The sequence below is a fragment of the Salmo trutta genome, chromosome 35, assembly GCF_901001165.1.
Source record: "Salmo trutta chromosome 35, fSalTru1.1, whole genome shotgun sequence".
NCBI classification, from domain to species: domain Eukaryota; kingdom Metazoa; phylum Chordata; class Actinopteri; order Salmoniformes; family Salmonidae; genus Salmo; species Salmo trutta.
This window is the reverse complement of record NC_042991.1, coordinates 19,953,536-19,970,427: the sequence shown is the minus strand read 5'-3', so window position 1 is coordinate 19,970,427 and position 16,892 is coordinate 19,953,536. Positions and strand designations below refer to the sequence as shown.

Sequence of the window (16,892 nt, the reverse complement as noted above, 5' to 3'; positions counted from 1 at the left end):
TGGTGTTTGACCACATGTTAAAAAAAGGGAACAAAGGCTGACATTTTGTAAGAGCTTGTGTGTCATTGGGATCTTTGATGGGAAACCTTTTTATTAATTTCGGTCAGTTCAGTCAAAAATAAATGTATATAATATTTAACATGACTGGGGTATATTAACATTTTGGATAACTACAGACAGTTTAGAATAAGAAAATCTTCTCAAAACACACGTGAAGATGACGTTTCTGGCAATTTCTACCATAAAACTAGTGGAGGACTGATAAGGGATATCATTTGGGGATTTCCAACTGAAATATTTGTTTTAAATAATAGAAATCACCATTATGTGTATTTTAACAGCTAAATTATTATTATTATGATGTCCTGTACAGTAATACATACAAATACCAGCACCTCAAAAACAAAGATTCACATCAGCTAGTGCTGGGAAACAACAAATGCAAAAAACATATAGGCTAAGCTACATAAATTCGTAAATACAGTGTATGAGTTCAGTATGCTGTCAATCTTGTGAAGAGGCAGAGCAAGATCGATCAGACGATTGTAGTTTCTTTGTTGGTCGTCATGTCAGTGGGCAAGAGATTTGTCAGCTGTTGACTCTTCGGATGGTTTTCTTTGTGTCTGTTGCCAACGGAATATGTACAATAAATACATATTCCCCAAACAAATCCTCTAACACACTACAGTGCAACTTAGTTTAGTTTGAAAATCATACCTGTTTGGGAACTCAATGTCATCGATGGTCTCAGGAAGTCTTACACCTCTGGTCTCAGGCAACAGCAAGACTAAACCTCCAGCTATGCACGCTATCGCCCCTGTGGGGTACAACAAAACATATTACCACATTGAGTGTCAGACAGAAATGGACTCCTCAGACAGAAATGGTCTCCGGTGTATAAGCATCTTATAACAGGTTAATTAGTGTTTTAATCATCATGTACCAAATATGATGAGTGGCAGCTCCAGCCAGATGGTAGCCAGTCTGTAGAGCAGGAACGGGGCCACGATGCCTCCGATGTCACACAGAGTAGAGCACACTGACACACCCAGATTCCTGAGGAAAGAAATAGTTGTATTTTTTTCCATAATTTTTCCCCCTGCTTTGTTATTAGTTCTCAATTGTGAGATGTTCCCCCCTGGTAAACTTTACCTGACAAAGGTGGGGTATAATTCAGTGTTCACAAACACCACCATCTCAAATGCCATGGTGATGCCCAACCGGCCAATGCAGGCCACAACTGTTTTGACCCAGAAGTGACCTGCAGGAGAGAGAGACATTACTGTACTGTATGTACTATGCACATTAAATAAGACAGGATACTACCATTTTCTAACAAGTTTTCTTTCAGATATTGCACACTTACTATCTGGGATCATAGCAGTGATGAAGCAGGATACTCCAGCTACAATGTTGGCCGTGGCAAAGGGAAGACGACGTCCAATACGATCGATGGTGAAGAGGATTAGGAAGGCAGCAGGGAACTCTACCAGGCCAGAGATCAGGAAGTCAATGTAGACGTTTCCTCCTGCGATTCCCACACGCATGATAAGACCCTGGTAGACAATAGCACTAGTGAACCTGTGAAGATGATGATACAACATCCAATTAGGCCAGGAAAAGAGAAAGGGACCCTGTCATAAATGTATATATAACGGGTTGAAGTTATTTGTGGTTCTTGAACACACCCTCTTGCTTCTGCCAATCACAGGTGCACCTCCTTCTAATTGAGGATGTGGCTTTTTGTATAAACGCTGAGCTTTTCCCTTGTTTCAGGGGATATTCTGAGGATCTCTGTGAATAGTAGATATGTGCCAGAACAGAGGGATAGGCCAATGATTGATATATGTTTCAGTAAGGTTGGCTTCTTAGCGTTCATAGCAATGCTTATCAACTGAACAGCAGAGATGAAACGTAAGTCACAGAAAATAGATGTGGTCGCAGCTGCAGAGAAGTACTTGGTTCGATTTGACTTCAGAAGTGTTACATGGTGTGTTGAGTGGTAGTATCCTGTCCTGTCTGGCCATTGGCCTGGAGTAAGATCAGAGAGGGTTAAAGTAGTGGAATAAGGTGATTGGTTTGAATGAGTATAGGGTTAGTTGGTAGGGTAATTCAAAATATATTTGTATCTTTATTTTATTTCCCCCTTTTCTCATTTTGTATCACAAAGTGTAATGGATTTATACTATAGTTGAGTTGGGGGCGGTAATGCAACATATTGGATGCCAACCACCGTTAAACTCCGCTGAAGAAGATGTTTCAGGGGATCCGTTGGAAGACAAGTTTAATCGGGAGTAAAGGTTCTATGGCAAGAGTGCCTGTTTCCATTGGTGCCACTCTTCTTTTCCCTTGGCATGTTCTCCAGGCTTGTTGGTATATTGTCACGTCCTGGCCAGTATAAGGGTTAATTAGTATTGTAGTTTGGTCAGGACGTGACAGAGGGTATTTGTTTTATGTGGTTCAGGGTGGTGTGTTTGTTTAAAGGGTGGTTGATGTGGTATTTCCGGGGTTTTGGTTTATAGTCTATGTTTAGGTATTTCTATGTGTAGTCTGGTGAGTGTGTTTCTATGTTGTGTTGATTGGGGTTGGGACTCTCAGTTGAAGGCAGGTGTTGTCTATCTGCCTTTGATTGAGAGTCCCATATATTGGGGTGTGTTTGTGTTTGTGATTCGTGGGTGATTGCAGACTGTCAGGTTATCGTTCGTTTTCTTGTTTGTTGTTTTTGTACTCGTGTTGATTTCATTAAATGTTCAAGATGAACTCTATCGACTCTGCTGCGTATTGGTCTACCTTTTCCGACGATGATTTCGTTATATCGTCAGAAGACGAAGATACTTGTGACAGAATCACCCACCACTCAAGGACCAAGCAGCAGAGGAAGGAGCAGACGGCGTTCGAGTTGGACTGGCGGGAGAAGTGGACTTGGGAGGAAATTCTGGACGGGGCCGGACCTTGGCATCAGGCTGGGGATTATCAGCGCCCGCAGTGGGAAATTGAGGCAGCCAAGGCAGAGAGGCGGTGGTACGAGGCCAGAGACGCGCTGAGGGAGAAGCACGAGAGGCACCCCCAATAATTTTTTTTGGGGGGGCACACGGGTAGTTTGGCTAGGCGAAGGAAGAGCCGGAAGCCAGCTACCCGTGGTTATATGGAGGAGCGTATGAGGTGGGGAGCGCCATGTTTCGCTGAGAAGCGCACTATCTCACCCATACGCACGCACAGTCCGGTGCGAGTTATTCCAGCCCCTCGCAGGTGCCGTGCTAGAGCGGGCATCCAGCCTGGTAGGAGGATGCCTGCGCAGCGTATCTGGTCGCCGGTACGCCTCCGATTACCAGGCTACCCAACTCCCGCTCTACGCACGGCTACCATCAGGCCCCTGCACAGCCCAGTCTGCCCTGTACGAGCACTCCGCTCGTACAGGGCTACTAGTTCCATCCAGCCAAGGCGGGTTGTGCAGGAGGTAAAATCTAGACCGGCTGTGCGCCTCCATAGCCCTGGGTTTCCAGCTCCTGTCTCTCGTGCGGACCCGGAAGTGCGTCAACCCAGTCCGACTCGTCCTGTTCCCGTTCCCCGCACTAGCCTGCAAGTGCGTAAACCCAGCCTCGCCAGTCAACAGTCGTCAGAGCTTCCCGCCAGTCAACAGTCGTCGGAGCTTCCCGCCAGTCAACAGTCGTCGGAGCTGCCCGCCAGTCAACAGTCATCGGAGCTGCCCGCCAGTCAACAGTCGTCGGAGCTGCCCGCCAGTCAACAGTCGTCGGAGCTGCCCGCCAGTCAACGGTCGTCGGAGCTGCCCGCCAGTCAACAGTCGCCGGAGTGGCCAGACTGCGCTGAACTGCCGGAGTGGCCAGACTGCCCTGAACTGCCGGAGTGGCCAGACTGCCCTGAACTGCCGGAGTGGCCAGACTGCCCTGAACTGTCCCGAGTGGCCAGACTGCCCTGAACTGTCCCGAGTGGCCAGACTGCCCTGAACTGTCCCGAGTGGCCAGACTGCCCTGAACTGTCCCGAGTGGCCAGACTGCCCTGAACTGTCCCGAGTGGCCAGACTGCCCCGAACTGTCCCGAGTGGCCAGACTTCCCCGAACTGTCCCGAGTGGCCAGACTGCCCCGAACTGTCCCGAGTGGCCAGACTGCCCCGAACTGTCCTGAGTGGCCAGACTGCCCCGAACTGTCCCGAGAGGCCAGACTGCCCCGAACTGTCCCGAGTGGCCAGACTGCCCCGAACTGTCCCGAGTGGCCAGACTGCCCCGAACTGTCCCGAGTGGCCAGACTGCCCCGAACTGTCCCGAGTGGCCAGACTGCCCCGAACTGTCCCGAGTGGCCAGACTGCCCCGAACTGTCCTGAGTGGCCAGACTGCCCAGACTGTCCCGAGTTGCCAGACTGCCCAGACTGCCCCGAGTTGCCAGACTGTCCCGAGTTGCCAGACTGCCCCGAGCTGCCAGACTGGCCAGACTGCCCCGAACTGCCAGAGTGGCCCGACTGCCGGGAAAGGCCTGAACCGGAGTCACCTCCTGATATAGGTGGGTTGGGGAGGGGGGGGTGTAGCACAGTGCCGTCGTTGACGGCAGCCACCCTCCCTTCCCTCCCTTTAGTAGAGGGGAATTTTTGTTTTGTTGTTTGGGGTTGTTGTTTTTGTTTTGTTTTTTGTTTTAAAGGTGCTTCCGGGGTTAGCACCTTTAAGGGGGGGGTACTGTCACGTCCTGGCCAGTATAAGGGTTAATTAGTATTGTAGTTTGGTCAGGACGTGACAGAGGGTATTTGTTTTATGTGGTTCAGGGTGGTGTGTTTGTTTAAAGGGTGGTTGATGTAGTATTTCCGGGGTTTTGGTTTATAGTCTATGTTTAGGTATTTCTATGTGTAGTCTGGTGAGTGTGTTTCTATGTTGTGTTGATTGGGGTTGGGACTCTCAGTTGAAGGCAGGTGTTGTCTATCTGCCTTTGATTGAGAGTCCCATATATTGGGGTGTGTTTGTGTTTGTGATTCGTGGGTGATTGTGCTGTGTTGAGCTTTGCTTTGCAGACTGTCAGTTTATCGTTCGTTTTCTTGTTTGTTGTTTTTGTACTCGTGTTGATTTCATTAAATGTTGAAGATGAACTCTATCGACTCTGCTGCGTATTGGTCTACCTTTTCCGAAGATGATTTCGTTATATCGTCAGAAGACGAAGATACTTGTGACATATATATGATGTATTGTATGTTGCCCAGAGTTAAACAGAACATTCTGAAGCGAAACCTTGATTATTGAATACTGGTGATGATGATTATTGTGATGATGATATACAGTGACTAAATGATTTGTTGGTCAGCAGATTCTGCACAGAGAATGCTAGGCACTGAAGATGTCCCAGTCTAAGCTTTCTATTGGTCCTATTGTGAATAACATCTAATGTTATTCAACCTGGCCTGTTTATTCAAATGCTCCACCCCTGCTGTTAAAGAACCTGTATGTTTAGTTTAGTCCCGAGGACCTCATGTATAAAAAGGTGGATAGAATAGATCCACAATTGAGCACAAAAACAACACTTGTTACAGAATATTTTACATAGAAATAACATCTGTCAGACAAACCAGCTACAGGAAAGGTTATTTAGGGTATAATCTCCCAGGTTACATATAGCTTTTGTGCTGTTGTAATTTTAGCTTAAAACATTGGTCAATAGATGTCTAGCTATTGTTTGCAGCATGGGTTTTACCAGTTGAACATGAGGATGAAGGTGTGTTTTCTCATGTTTGGAGTTCTGACCAGATCCAGGAAAGAGGCAGTTGAGGTCTGTGCATTGTCGTCTCTCAGCGTCTGTAAGACATGTTAGGCTATGGAAGCTATCATCAAATCTAGTTTAGCAGTGCCTTTTTAATGATGTATGTCCTCAAACATTTCTTACCTCAATGTTCTTGTAGAGGGTTTTCTTGTTTTCCTTCGCTATTGCCTCAGTGATCTCCTTAGCTTTGGTTGAGTTGTTCTGAGAAAGAAGCCATCTTGGAGACTCTGGGATCAACCTGGAAGCCAAAATGTGAGACGCAACATGAGGTTTTTAGAACCATGCCGACATGCAGTGTAGAAGGGTATTGGACATGGTATTCCTACAACAGGCCTGTACAATATCTGAGGTGATCACGGGTCTTACCAGAAGTAGGATAGAAATATGAAGTAAGGAACAGTGAAGGCCACCTGCAGCCAGCGCCAGTCAGTGATGAGGTAGGCAATGAGGGTCAAAATGAGAATGCCTACACTGAAGAACATCTGTAAAAGCACGCCCACCATCCTCCTGTACTCAACTCCCACTAGCTCAGTGACTGAGGAGACAGGTCAGCAGTGTTAGGGAGTAGTGAACTACATGTAGTTCAACTAGTAATTTAACTACATTTTGCAGTAGCTAGGTGGTAGTTTGAAATCTAGGTAGTGTTTTCAGTAGTTAGCTACAGCGCTACATGGCAAAAGTAAAAGAGTAACTGCTGGAACTACACTACATTTTGTGCAAAAATAAAATATTGGTGAAGTAGGCAAAAATTACATTTTTAGGCATTAGACCTGCCTAATTCTTACTTGAAACAGTTGTTGTGATTAAATAGACTAAATTACACCTTCTGTAAAAATGTGTAGTCTATGACATTTCAAATTTACATATAATATATCACAAAGTAGTTTGGATGTAGTGAACTACTTTTTCAAAGTAACTTTAGTTAAGTCAACTATATTTTTCTTAAAGGTAGCTATTGTGGCTTAACTTCTTCCAGTGTGAAGCAATCAGTAGCTTGGTCAATTATATTTTCAGACGAGCTTCCCCAACACTGCAGGTAAGACACATACTGTACAATAAAGCATGTAACCTTAAGTAAAGCAAGAGTTATTACTAAAACATAATTTGACCATCCTCGGTTGAAAGTTGCATAGTAAAAAAACGAACTTCCTATTTGCTAAACCATAGACTAATTTGCTGCAAATGATTATGTAGTAGTTAATATATAAACTTTTGTGGGACAAAGGATGTTTTTCATACTAAGCACATATACAGACATCCAGCCTCCCTTGACAGCAAAGCCAAAGATTGTGCGAAATACAAGCATGGATATATAGTTTGGAGCCACTGCTACAAGTATTCCAGCAACCCCATTCAAGAGGTTGGACATCAAGAAGCTCGTTTTTCTGCCGAACCTTCAAACAAGAAGAAAAAAAGAGAATGTAAAAACAGGATCTAATATTGAAAAGAGAATCTTTCATCTGCGTTGCGAAGTAAACTTACCTGTCAGCCAGGTATCCAAAAGTTATGCTTCCAACAAGGAAGCCCACATTCAGGGTAGCCTGGTACATGTCCACCACCCAAGCATCATTACATACCAAGTTAAACTGAAATGAACAAATACCTCATAATTCACTGCCATATTAAAGGGATACATTTTGATTTTGGCAATTAGGAACTTTATCTACTTCCCCAGAGTCAGATGAACTTGTGAATACTATTTTTATGTCTCTGTGTCCAGTAAGAATGAAGTTAGAGGTAGTTTTGCGAGCAAATGCTAACTAGCGTTAGCACAATGACTGAAAGTATATGGGTATCTGCCAGCGTGCTAGCAGATACCCATAGACTTCCAGGTATTGCGCTAACGCTAGTTAGCAATTGTGCGAGTGCTTGTTAGCAACTTCCTTCAAACTGCACACAGAGACATTAAAAATGATATGCACAAGTTAATCTGACTCTGGGGAAGTAGATAAAGGGGCTCTTTGACAAAATCCCAAAGTATCCCTTTAATGTCTTAAAACATGAACTTGTTTAGTGTTACATAACAATACAAGTTATTGTCTAATAAAAAAAGAGAATGTTCTCACCTCGGTCACAAAGGACTGCCTGCCTTCGTAGTCATACTCCCAGCCTTCTTTGCAGGAGGTCATGGGAGCTTTGCTGCGGTGGGCGTCGGTGAGGTCAGACTCTGGGTTGTCACAGGTCAGACCCGTATTGTTCCAGTCCAGGTCATACTGCTCACACTGACTGTGGACCAGCACTCCTGAGGTGTTGACCAGAGGGACCGTGATCTTTCTGGTGTCCATCAGGTTCCAGCCACAGCTCTGCCGGATCTGACTCACCCCTGAGTCCCGGCACCAATGCTCTGGGGTGAACCCCTGGAACACAATGCCCACATAGACCCCAGAAAAAGGCAACGAAACCATACATAGCAGAGCGAAAATGCGCTTTTGGCAACGACCAAAATTCCCTGCCTCCTCTAGGATTTCATCGAAAGTGGTCATGGTTGCAGAGTTGGGTGTCAGAAGCAGAGATACTATATGTGAGACTGCAGTGGGATCTGTGCAGGGGTTTTAAAAGCAAAGAGCAGATCAAAAGTCCAATAGTGAGGTTGACCTTGGATCTACTGTGTTGACTGGCCAACAGAGGCAGCATGTTACTTTTTAATAGCGCTGGCTGTACAGAGTGCAATTCCACTGTGTATTATGCGTATTATGCAAATTAGACAGTGTGGATTGTTTTGCTATACTCCTGCAAGATAATTATATAATTGTATACTCCTGCAAGATAACCACATAATTATAATTGTAGTTTAATGTCACATTTATTACAAGTTTGTGTGTTTGCGGGAGTAGGGTTGTATAACCATAGACATGTTCTCTATTAAATATTTTCTGCTCGCACAGCATAATGTCAATTCACAGAAACAACACAATCCATCCACAACTCTACAATGGCAGGTAAGTAACTGTCAAACACTTATAATAACAAAGCTAGGGCAACAACAAACTATTTCAGTAAATTACTCAAACACATAATAAAAAAATAAACATGACACGAAGCACATAATCTGAGAGGGAGATCTTACTGTAACCGATGCACACATGGTAGAGGAGAAAGAAATCAAAATAACTTCCGAATCACTTCAGAATCACTTTATTCCCCAATTAAACGTACACATACCCAGAATTTGACTTGTGAATAGGTGCTGCCAGCAACAGACAATGTACAAACAGAATACAGACACACAGTCAACATAGTCAACATACAGGATATACAATATAAATACAGTGAACATAAAACATTAAACTTTGCAAACACCAATACAAACAATCCGTATTGTATTAGAGACAACAAATTAAACGGACAGGTAATGTTAACATAAAATAACATGAAATAATAAATACTGCTCTTCACCATCCTCTCATACTTTTATCACACAACCTCTAAGAGGTCCAGGACGGAATCAGACAGTCTCAGGTTCTTTGTTGGTCGTCACGTCGATGGTGGTGAGCAAGAGGCTTATCTGTTTCCTCTTCAGCTACAGTACATACACCTCAGAGCCTGTTCTTTGCATCTGAGATGGCAAGAGGGGCAAGATGGCGCCGACAGAGATGGTTGCCTCGCTTCGAGTCCTTAGGAAACTATACAGTATTTTTTTTTATGCATTATTTCTTACGCCCAGAAAATTGTAAGTGTTATTACATACAGAAGAACCATTGGATATAAGAGCGACGTCAACTTAACAACATTACAACCAGGAATACGACTTTCCCGAAGTGGATCATTTGTTCGGTCCAAAAACCCAGGACAATGGATCGGATCCCAGTAGGCGACCCAAAACAGCGTCACCGCAGAAGAGGTAGATGGAGAGGCCTCCTGGTCAGGCTTCAAAGGCGTGCATGCTGCCCACCGCTTCCAAGTATACTACTCGCCAATGTCCAGTCTCTAGACAACAAGGTGGATGGAATTAGGGCAAGGGTTGCCTTTCTGAGAGACATCAGAGATTGTAACATTCTCTGTTTCATGGAAACATGGCTCTCTCGGGATATGTTGTCGGAATCGGTACAGCCACTGGGTTTCTTCATGCGTCGCCCCGACAGAAATAAACATTACTCTTGTCACGTTCTGACCAGTAAAGGGGTTATTTGTTATTGTAGTTTGGTCAGGACGTGGCAGGGGGGTATTTGTTTTATGTGGTTCGGGGTTTGTTAGTATATGTGTTTATGTAGAGGGGTGTTTGGTTAGAGTATTCTGGGGTTTTGGGTTATGTTCTATTCTATTCGTATTCTAGGTTTTGGGTTATGTTCTATTCTATTCGTATTCTAGGATCTATCTATGTTGTGTATTTCTTTGTGTTGGCCTGGTATGGCTCTCAATCAGGAACAGCTGTACATCGTTGTTGCTGATTGAGAGTCATACTTAGGTAGCCTGTTTTCACCTGTCCCTTTGTGAGAAGTTGTTGTTGCATAGCTGTGTGTTTAGCCTGCAATCAGTTTGTTTGATCGTTTTCTTGTTTTGTTTGTTCAGTGTTAAATAAAGTCATATGAGCACTCAACCCGCTGCACCTTGGTCCACTACGTACGACGACCGTTACAACTCTGGGAAGAAGAAGGGTGGGGGTGTATGCTTCATGATTAACGACTCATGGTGTAATCATAACAACTTACAGGAACTCAAGTCCTTCTGTTCACCTGACCTAGAATTCCTTACAATCAAATGCCGACCATAATATCTCCCAAGAGAAGTCTCGTCAGTTATCGTCACAACTGTGTATATAGCTCCTCAAGCAGATACTGCGACGACACTCAAGGAACTTCACTGGACTCTATGTAAACTTGAAACCATATATCCTGAGGCTGCATTTATTAAATGCAGCCTTTTGAGCAAATTTGAGAACAAGGCTTCCTAAATTCTATCAGCATATTGAATGCAGCACTCGTGCAGGCAATACACTGGACCACTGCTACTCTAACTTCCGCAATGCATACAAGGCCCTCCCTTGCCCTCCCTTCAGCAAATCCGACCACGACTCAATCTTGCTCCTACCGTCCTACAGGCAGAAACTCAAACAGGATGTACCCATGACTAGAACCATTCAACACTGGTCTGACCAATCAGGATCCACGTTTCAAGATTGTTTAGAACACGCAGACTGGGAAATGTTCCGGGCTGCCTTAGAGAATAACATCGATCTATACGCTGACACGGTGAGTGAGTTTATAAGGAAATGCATTGGAGATGTTGTACCCACTGTGACTATTAAAACCTACCCTAATCAAAAACCAAAACTGAAAGCGCGAACAACCACATTTAACCATGGAAAGACGACTGGGAATATGGCTGAATATAAACAGTGTGGCTATTCCCTCCGCAAGGCAATCAAACAAGCGAAATGTAAATATAGTGACAAAGTGGAGTCGCAGTTCAACGGCTCAGACACAAGACGCATGTGGCAGGGTCTACAAGCAATTACGGACTACAAAAATAATTCCAGCCACGTCACGGACACCAATGTATTGCTTCCAGACAAACTAAACAAATTCTTTGCCCGCTTTGAGGATAATACAGTGCCACCGACGCGGCCCGCTAACAAGGACTGCGGGCCCCCCTCTCCTTCTCTGTGGCCGACGTGAGTAAGACATTTAAACGTGTTAACCCTCGCAAGGCTGCTGGTCCAGACGGCATCCTTAGCCGCATCCTCAGAGCATGTGCAGACCAGCTGGCTGGTGTGTTTACAGACATATTCAATCGCTCCCTATCCCAGTCTGCTGTCCCCACATGCTTCAAGATGGCCACCATCGTTCCTGTACCCAAGAAGGCAAAGATAACTGAACTAAATGATTATCGCCCTGGAATTTCTGATGGGCCGCCCCCAGGTGGTGAAAGCAGGAAACATCATCTCTACTTCGCTGACCCTCAACACTGGGGCCCCACAAGGGTACATGCTCAGTCACCTCCTGTACTCCCTGTTCACCCGTGACTGCGTGGCCATGTACGCCTCCAACTCAATCATCAAGTTTGCAGACGACACAACAGTAGTGGGCTTGATTACCAACAATGAAGAGACAGCCTACAGGGAGGAGCTGAGGGCACTCGGAGTGTGGTGTCAGGAAAACAACCTCTCACTCAACGTCAACAAAACAAAGGAGATGATCGTGGACTTCAGGAAACAGCAGAGGGAGCACCCCCTTATCCACATCGAAGGGACAAAAGTGGAGAAGGTGGAAAGTTTTAAGTTCCTCGGCGTACACATCACAGACAAACTGAAATGGTCCACCCATACAGACAGTGTGGTGAAGAAGGCGCATCAGCACCTCTTCAACCTCAGGAGGCTGAAGAATTTTGGCTTGTCACCTAAAACCTTGACACACATTTACAGATGCACAATTGAGGGCATCCTGTCAGGCTGTATCACCCCCTGGTACGGCAACTGCACCGCCCTCAACCACAAGGCTCTCCAGAGGGTGGTGCAGTCTGCACAACGCATCACCAGAGGCAAACTACCTGCCCTCCAGGACACCTACAGCACCCGAAGTCACAGCGGGGTCTGTTCACCCCGCTACCATCCAGATGGTGAGGTCAGTACAGGTGCATCAAAGCTGGGACCGAGAGACTGAAAAACAGCTTCTATCTCAAGGCCATCAGACTGCTAAACAGCAATCACTAACTCAGAGAGGCTGCTGCCTACATAGAGACTCACTAGTCACTTTAAACAATGCCACTTGAGTAATGTAAGATATGTAAACATTATTAATCTCATATGTATATACTCTATCTTATACCATCTACTGCATCTTGCCTATGACGCTTGGCCATCTCTCATCCATATATTTATATGTACATATTCTTATTCCATACCTTTAGATTTGTGTGTATTAGGTAGTTGTTGGGGAATTGTTAGATTACTTAGATATTACTGCACTGTCGGAACTAGAAGCACAAGCATTTCACTACACTCGCATTAACATCTGCTAACCATGTGTATGTGACCAATACAATTCTATTTGATTTGATTTGAGGAACACATACACAATGAATAGATTTTCACCTCAGACATTATCAATACAATAACCTTTTGTTTGAAAGCATGATATTTCAGCGCATTCGCTTATAAAAATAATAGAAACATTATATTAGGGCCTCCCGAGTGGCGAGGTGGTTTAAGGCACTGCATCGCAGTTGCTAGCTGTGCCACTAGAGTTCCTGGTTCAAGTCCAGGCTCGCGACCGGGAGACCCATGGGGCTGCGCACAATTGTCCCAGCGTCGTCTGGGTTGGGGAGGGTTTGGCCGGCAGCGATGTCCTTGTCCCATCGCGCTCTAGCGACTCCTGTGGTGAGCCGTGTGCATGCACGCTGACATGGTCACCAGGTGTACGGTGTTTCACATTGGTGTGGCTGGCTTCCGGGTTAAGCGGGCATTGTGTCAAGAAGCAGTGCGGCTTGGTTGCGTTGTATTTTGGAGGACACATGGCTCTCGACCTTCGGAAGTTGCAGCGACGAGACAAGACTGTAACTACCAATTGGATACCACGAAAATGGGGTAAAATTAAAAGAAAAGAAAGAAACTGATGTATAGAAATCTCACTTATCTGGGAACTCAATGGTGTCAGGAAGTTGTAGACCTTTGGTCTCAGACAACAGCAAGACCAAAGCTCCAGCCACAAACACAAGGGCCCCTTGTCACAAATACTTATCACCATTAGCATATAAGTGCCCGCCTGTCTCTAGAAAACATTCCCTATGTAGCTGTGCTTGAGGCTTTATCAGCCAAAAGTATAAGTTTCAAGCTAATCTCTTGTGGATAGACTATCAATGTCTTTGGTAATTGGTAGCATCTTAATCAAGCATCTGACCAAATTACGCTAGATTTTAGTGAGTTAAACCGGGAGTAGTTTCAAAATCAAGATATTCAGATACTGGTACAGTAAAAGATTCCATCTTCATACAGCATTGATGTGTTACAAGTTAATAATGCTTGTGTATAATCATGTTCTCACATTGCAATTAGGTACCGAAGATGATGAGTGGCAGCTCCAGTCAGATGACAGCCAGCCTGTAGAGAAGGAATGTGGCCACGATGCATCCGATGTCACACAGAGTGGAGCACGCTGACACACCCATGTTCCTTAGGAGAGAAACAATACTATCACTGTCTGGAATTTTAGCTTTAAACGGAACTTTATGTTATGCTGATTGTCAATGTTGTGTGATGCAACCATGTGGTGCTATTTATTTCTATATTGTTGTTTTCTGTGCCCCCCTGGTAAACCTTACCTGACAAAGGTGGGGTACAATTCATTGTTTACAAACACCAGCATCTCAAAAGCCATGATGATGCCCAAACGGCCAATGCAGGTCACAACTGTTCTGAAGCAGAACATACCTGTAAATGAGAGAAAGAAAATAAGTTAATGCACATTCAATCTGGCAGGTCATTGTTATTTGACATCAATGTTATCATAGACAATAGACATAGACTCACTCTCAGGGATCATATCAGTGGTGAAGCAAGATGCTCCAGCTACAATGTTGGCCATAGCAAAGGGAAGACGCTGTCCAATACGGTCGATGGTGAAGAGGATGAGGAAGGCAGCAGGGAACTCCACCAGGCCAGAGATCAGGAAGTCAATGTATACATCTCCCCCCAGAATTCCGAGGTGCATAATAAGACCCTGGTGGACAATAGCACTAGTGAACCTGGAGGAAAGACACAAGTTATTTACTGAGGGATCTAAGTGACTGTAAAGGAAACCGTATTGTTGTGATTAATAAGGCTATTATAGTTCTTGATATTTTCTTGTTGTTTGTGGAAAAGGTTTACCAGTTGAAACTAGTAAGGATGAAGATGTGTTTTCTCATGTTTGGAGTTCTGATTAGGTCCATGAATGAGACAGTTGAGGTCTTGGCATTGCCGTCTCTCATTGTACGTAAGACACAGTAGCGTATGAAAGTTATTCTTCAATCTAGTTTACCATGCAGGGCTGTCTGTGAGTGGCTGTACGATACATCAGCCAAATGTGTGTAATATCAAACTACATTTCAGTAACTGCAGCATTCTTTCGTTTCTTCAATTTGATATACTCTTCAAAGCACTAATTACTCACCTCAATGTTACTGGAGAGGGTTTTCTTGTTTTCTTTAGCTATTGCCTCAGTGATCTCCACAGCTTTCTTTGCATTGTGCTGAGAGAGAAGCCATATTGGAGACTCTGGGATCAGCCTGGAAGCCAGAATAGAAATTTCTATTTACAAATCTTGAATACATGAAACACACAAACAAATATCTACCTGAATAGCTACAGTATGAGGCAGTTCCAGGTCTTACCAGTAGTAGGACAGGAAGAGGATGTAAGGTGCAGTGCCAATGCCAGTCTGATGAAGTAGGGGGTGAGGGGCAGGATGAGAATTCCCACACTGAAGAACATCTGGTAGACGACTCCCACAGTTCTCCTGTATTCTACTCCTATCAGCTCAGTGACTGAGGAGAGGGGGTAGGAGCAGGAAATGAGGACAGGACACAGAGGATACCTATGGACGAGAGAGGAAGTCTCTGACATGATGCTACAGTCAAAAGTGTTGTGACTGACGTATTATCTCCACAAGTGCAATATGATGTGATTATTACAACTACAATTTCTAAAACTACAATTTGAAATGTAAAATTAGAATTAAAATGTTAAGGTTTTAGACATTGTTTAAAAAAGCAATGTTGTCATACTCAGGACATATCCAGCCACCCTCCCTTGACACAAAAGCCATAGAATGCTCAGAAGACCAGCATGGATACTCAATTTGGAGACCATGCTACAAGGATTCCCAAAATCCCATTCATGAGGTTGGACATTAAGAAGCTCTTCTTTCTGCCAAATCTAAAATGAAGGAGAAAAAGGAATACCCAGAGGATGGAAATTCAAAATTTCATTTTTCCATCTCTGCACATAGTATTTCAGAAGTGTGTCTTTCATTCAGGGTTCACTCTCTTTTAGCAAGTCCATTTTCCTTCACATTTTCTCATTAAGTCAGTAAGAAATCTGCACTGGTGGGATCTTCTGTCTGACCCACATAGCCTTCCGTATCTGTCAGCCAGGTATCCAATGGCTATGCTGCCTATGAAGAAGCCCACGTTGAGTGTCGCCTAGAATATGTCCACCACCCAGACATCAGCACACACCAGGTCAAACTGAAATTCACACATACCTTATCATTCACTGCCATTTTAATCAGTTCAATGTTTTGACATTCAATTAAAATTGAACATATATTTCATGAATATTTCATAAAGTTCTCACCTCGGTCACAAAGGACTGCCTGCCTTCGTAGTCATACTCCCAGCCTTCTATGCAGGAGGTCATGGGAGCTTTGCTGCGGTGGGCGTCGGTGAGGTCAGACTCTGGGTTGTCACAGGTCAGACCCGTATTGTTCCAGTCCAGGTCATACTGCTCACACTGACTGTGGACCAGCACTCCTGAGGTGTTGACCAGAGGGACCGTGATCTTTCTGGCGTCCATCAGGTTCCAGCCACAGCTCTGCCGGATCTGACTCACCCCTGAGTCCCGGCACCAATGCTCTGGGGTGAACCCCTGGAACATAATGCCTACGTAGACCCATGGCATGGAGACCATACAGAGCAGGGAAATGATTCACTTCTGGGATCGCCCCAGCTTGCCTCTAGGTTGTCATCAAAAGTGTACAAGTACATGGTTGCAGTTTTCAGACACTAAGACATTTGTGACTGCAGAAAGACCTGACCATGGTTTTTCAACAGTGTGAAAACAATCTAAGGTCCAACAGAGGTTGACCTTTGACCTATCAGTGATCGACGATGCATTTAGACACGTTCACTAGAGCAGGCTTCAGACGTCATGGGGATCTTGCAATTGAACTCTACAGAATTCTTTAATAATCTATGTTTGGTTTGATAAAGGACCAAATCCAATAACACATTCATTGATGGTCCATCACAAACCACAAAATGTTAATTGTTACAGTATACATTACTGTCTGTATATTTGTCTTGATTTTACCTGTTCCTGGTGAGTTCTAGATGCATTGCCCACTCAATTACATGTTACTTAATCATGCCATTATGTCCATTTCATTTTGGTCAATATTTACTGTATTGTAAAAACTGAATACGTCTCCACTGTGTTTTTGTCC

At 44.5% G+C, this 16,892-nt stretch overlaps 1 protein-coding gene, 1 long non-coding RNA gene and 1 pseudogene across 2 annotated transcripts; 1 reads left to right on the top strand and 2 right to left on the bottom strand.

The window, feature by feature from the left end:
* Window positions 1-55: 55 nt before the first annotated feature.
* LOC115174820 (solute carrier family 22 member 2-like) lies at window positions 56-8,291 on the bottom strand. Its single transcript, XM_029733744.1, has 11 exons — window positions 7,821-8,291; window positions 7,237-7,340; window positions 6,994-7,148; window positions 6,121-6,289; window positions 5,878-5,992; window positions 5,689-5,789; window positions 1,367-1,581; window positions 1,153-1,261; window positions 944-1,056; window positions 718-817; window positions 56-623 (listed from the first exon to the last, which is right to left on the bottom strand). The coding sequence occupies exons 1-11, from the start codon at window positions 8,235-8,237 to the stop codon at window positions 536-538; spliced, it is 1,686 nt and encodes a 561-aa protein (XP_029589604.1). The 5' UTR covers window positions 8,238-8,291; the 3' UTR covers window positions 56-535.
* On the top strand, window positions 2,647-5,094 carry LOC115174822 (uncharacterized). Its single transcript, XR_003871845.1, has 2 exons — window positions 2,647-2,693; window positions 5,023-5,094. It is a non-coding gene; the product is annotated as an uncharacterized LOC115174822 (long non-coding RNA).
* Window positions 8,292-13,317: 5,026 nt separating the features above from the next.
* LOC115174821 (solute carrier family 22 member 2-like) lies at window positions 13,318-16,434 on the bottom strand (annotated as a pseudogene).
* Between the last annotated feature and the right edge of the window lie 458 nt (window positions 16,435-16,892).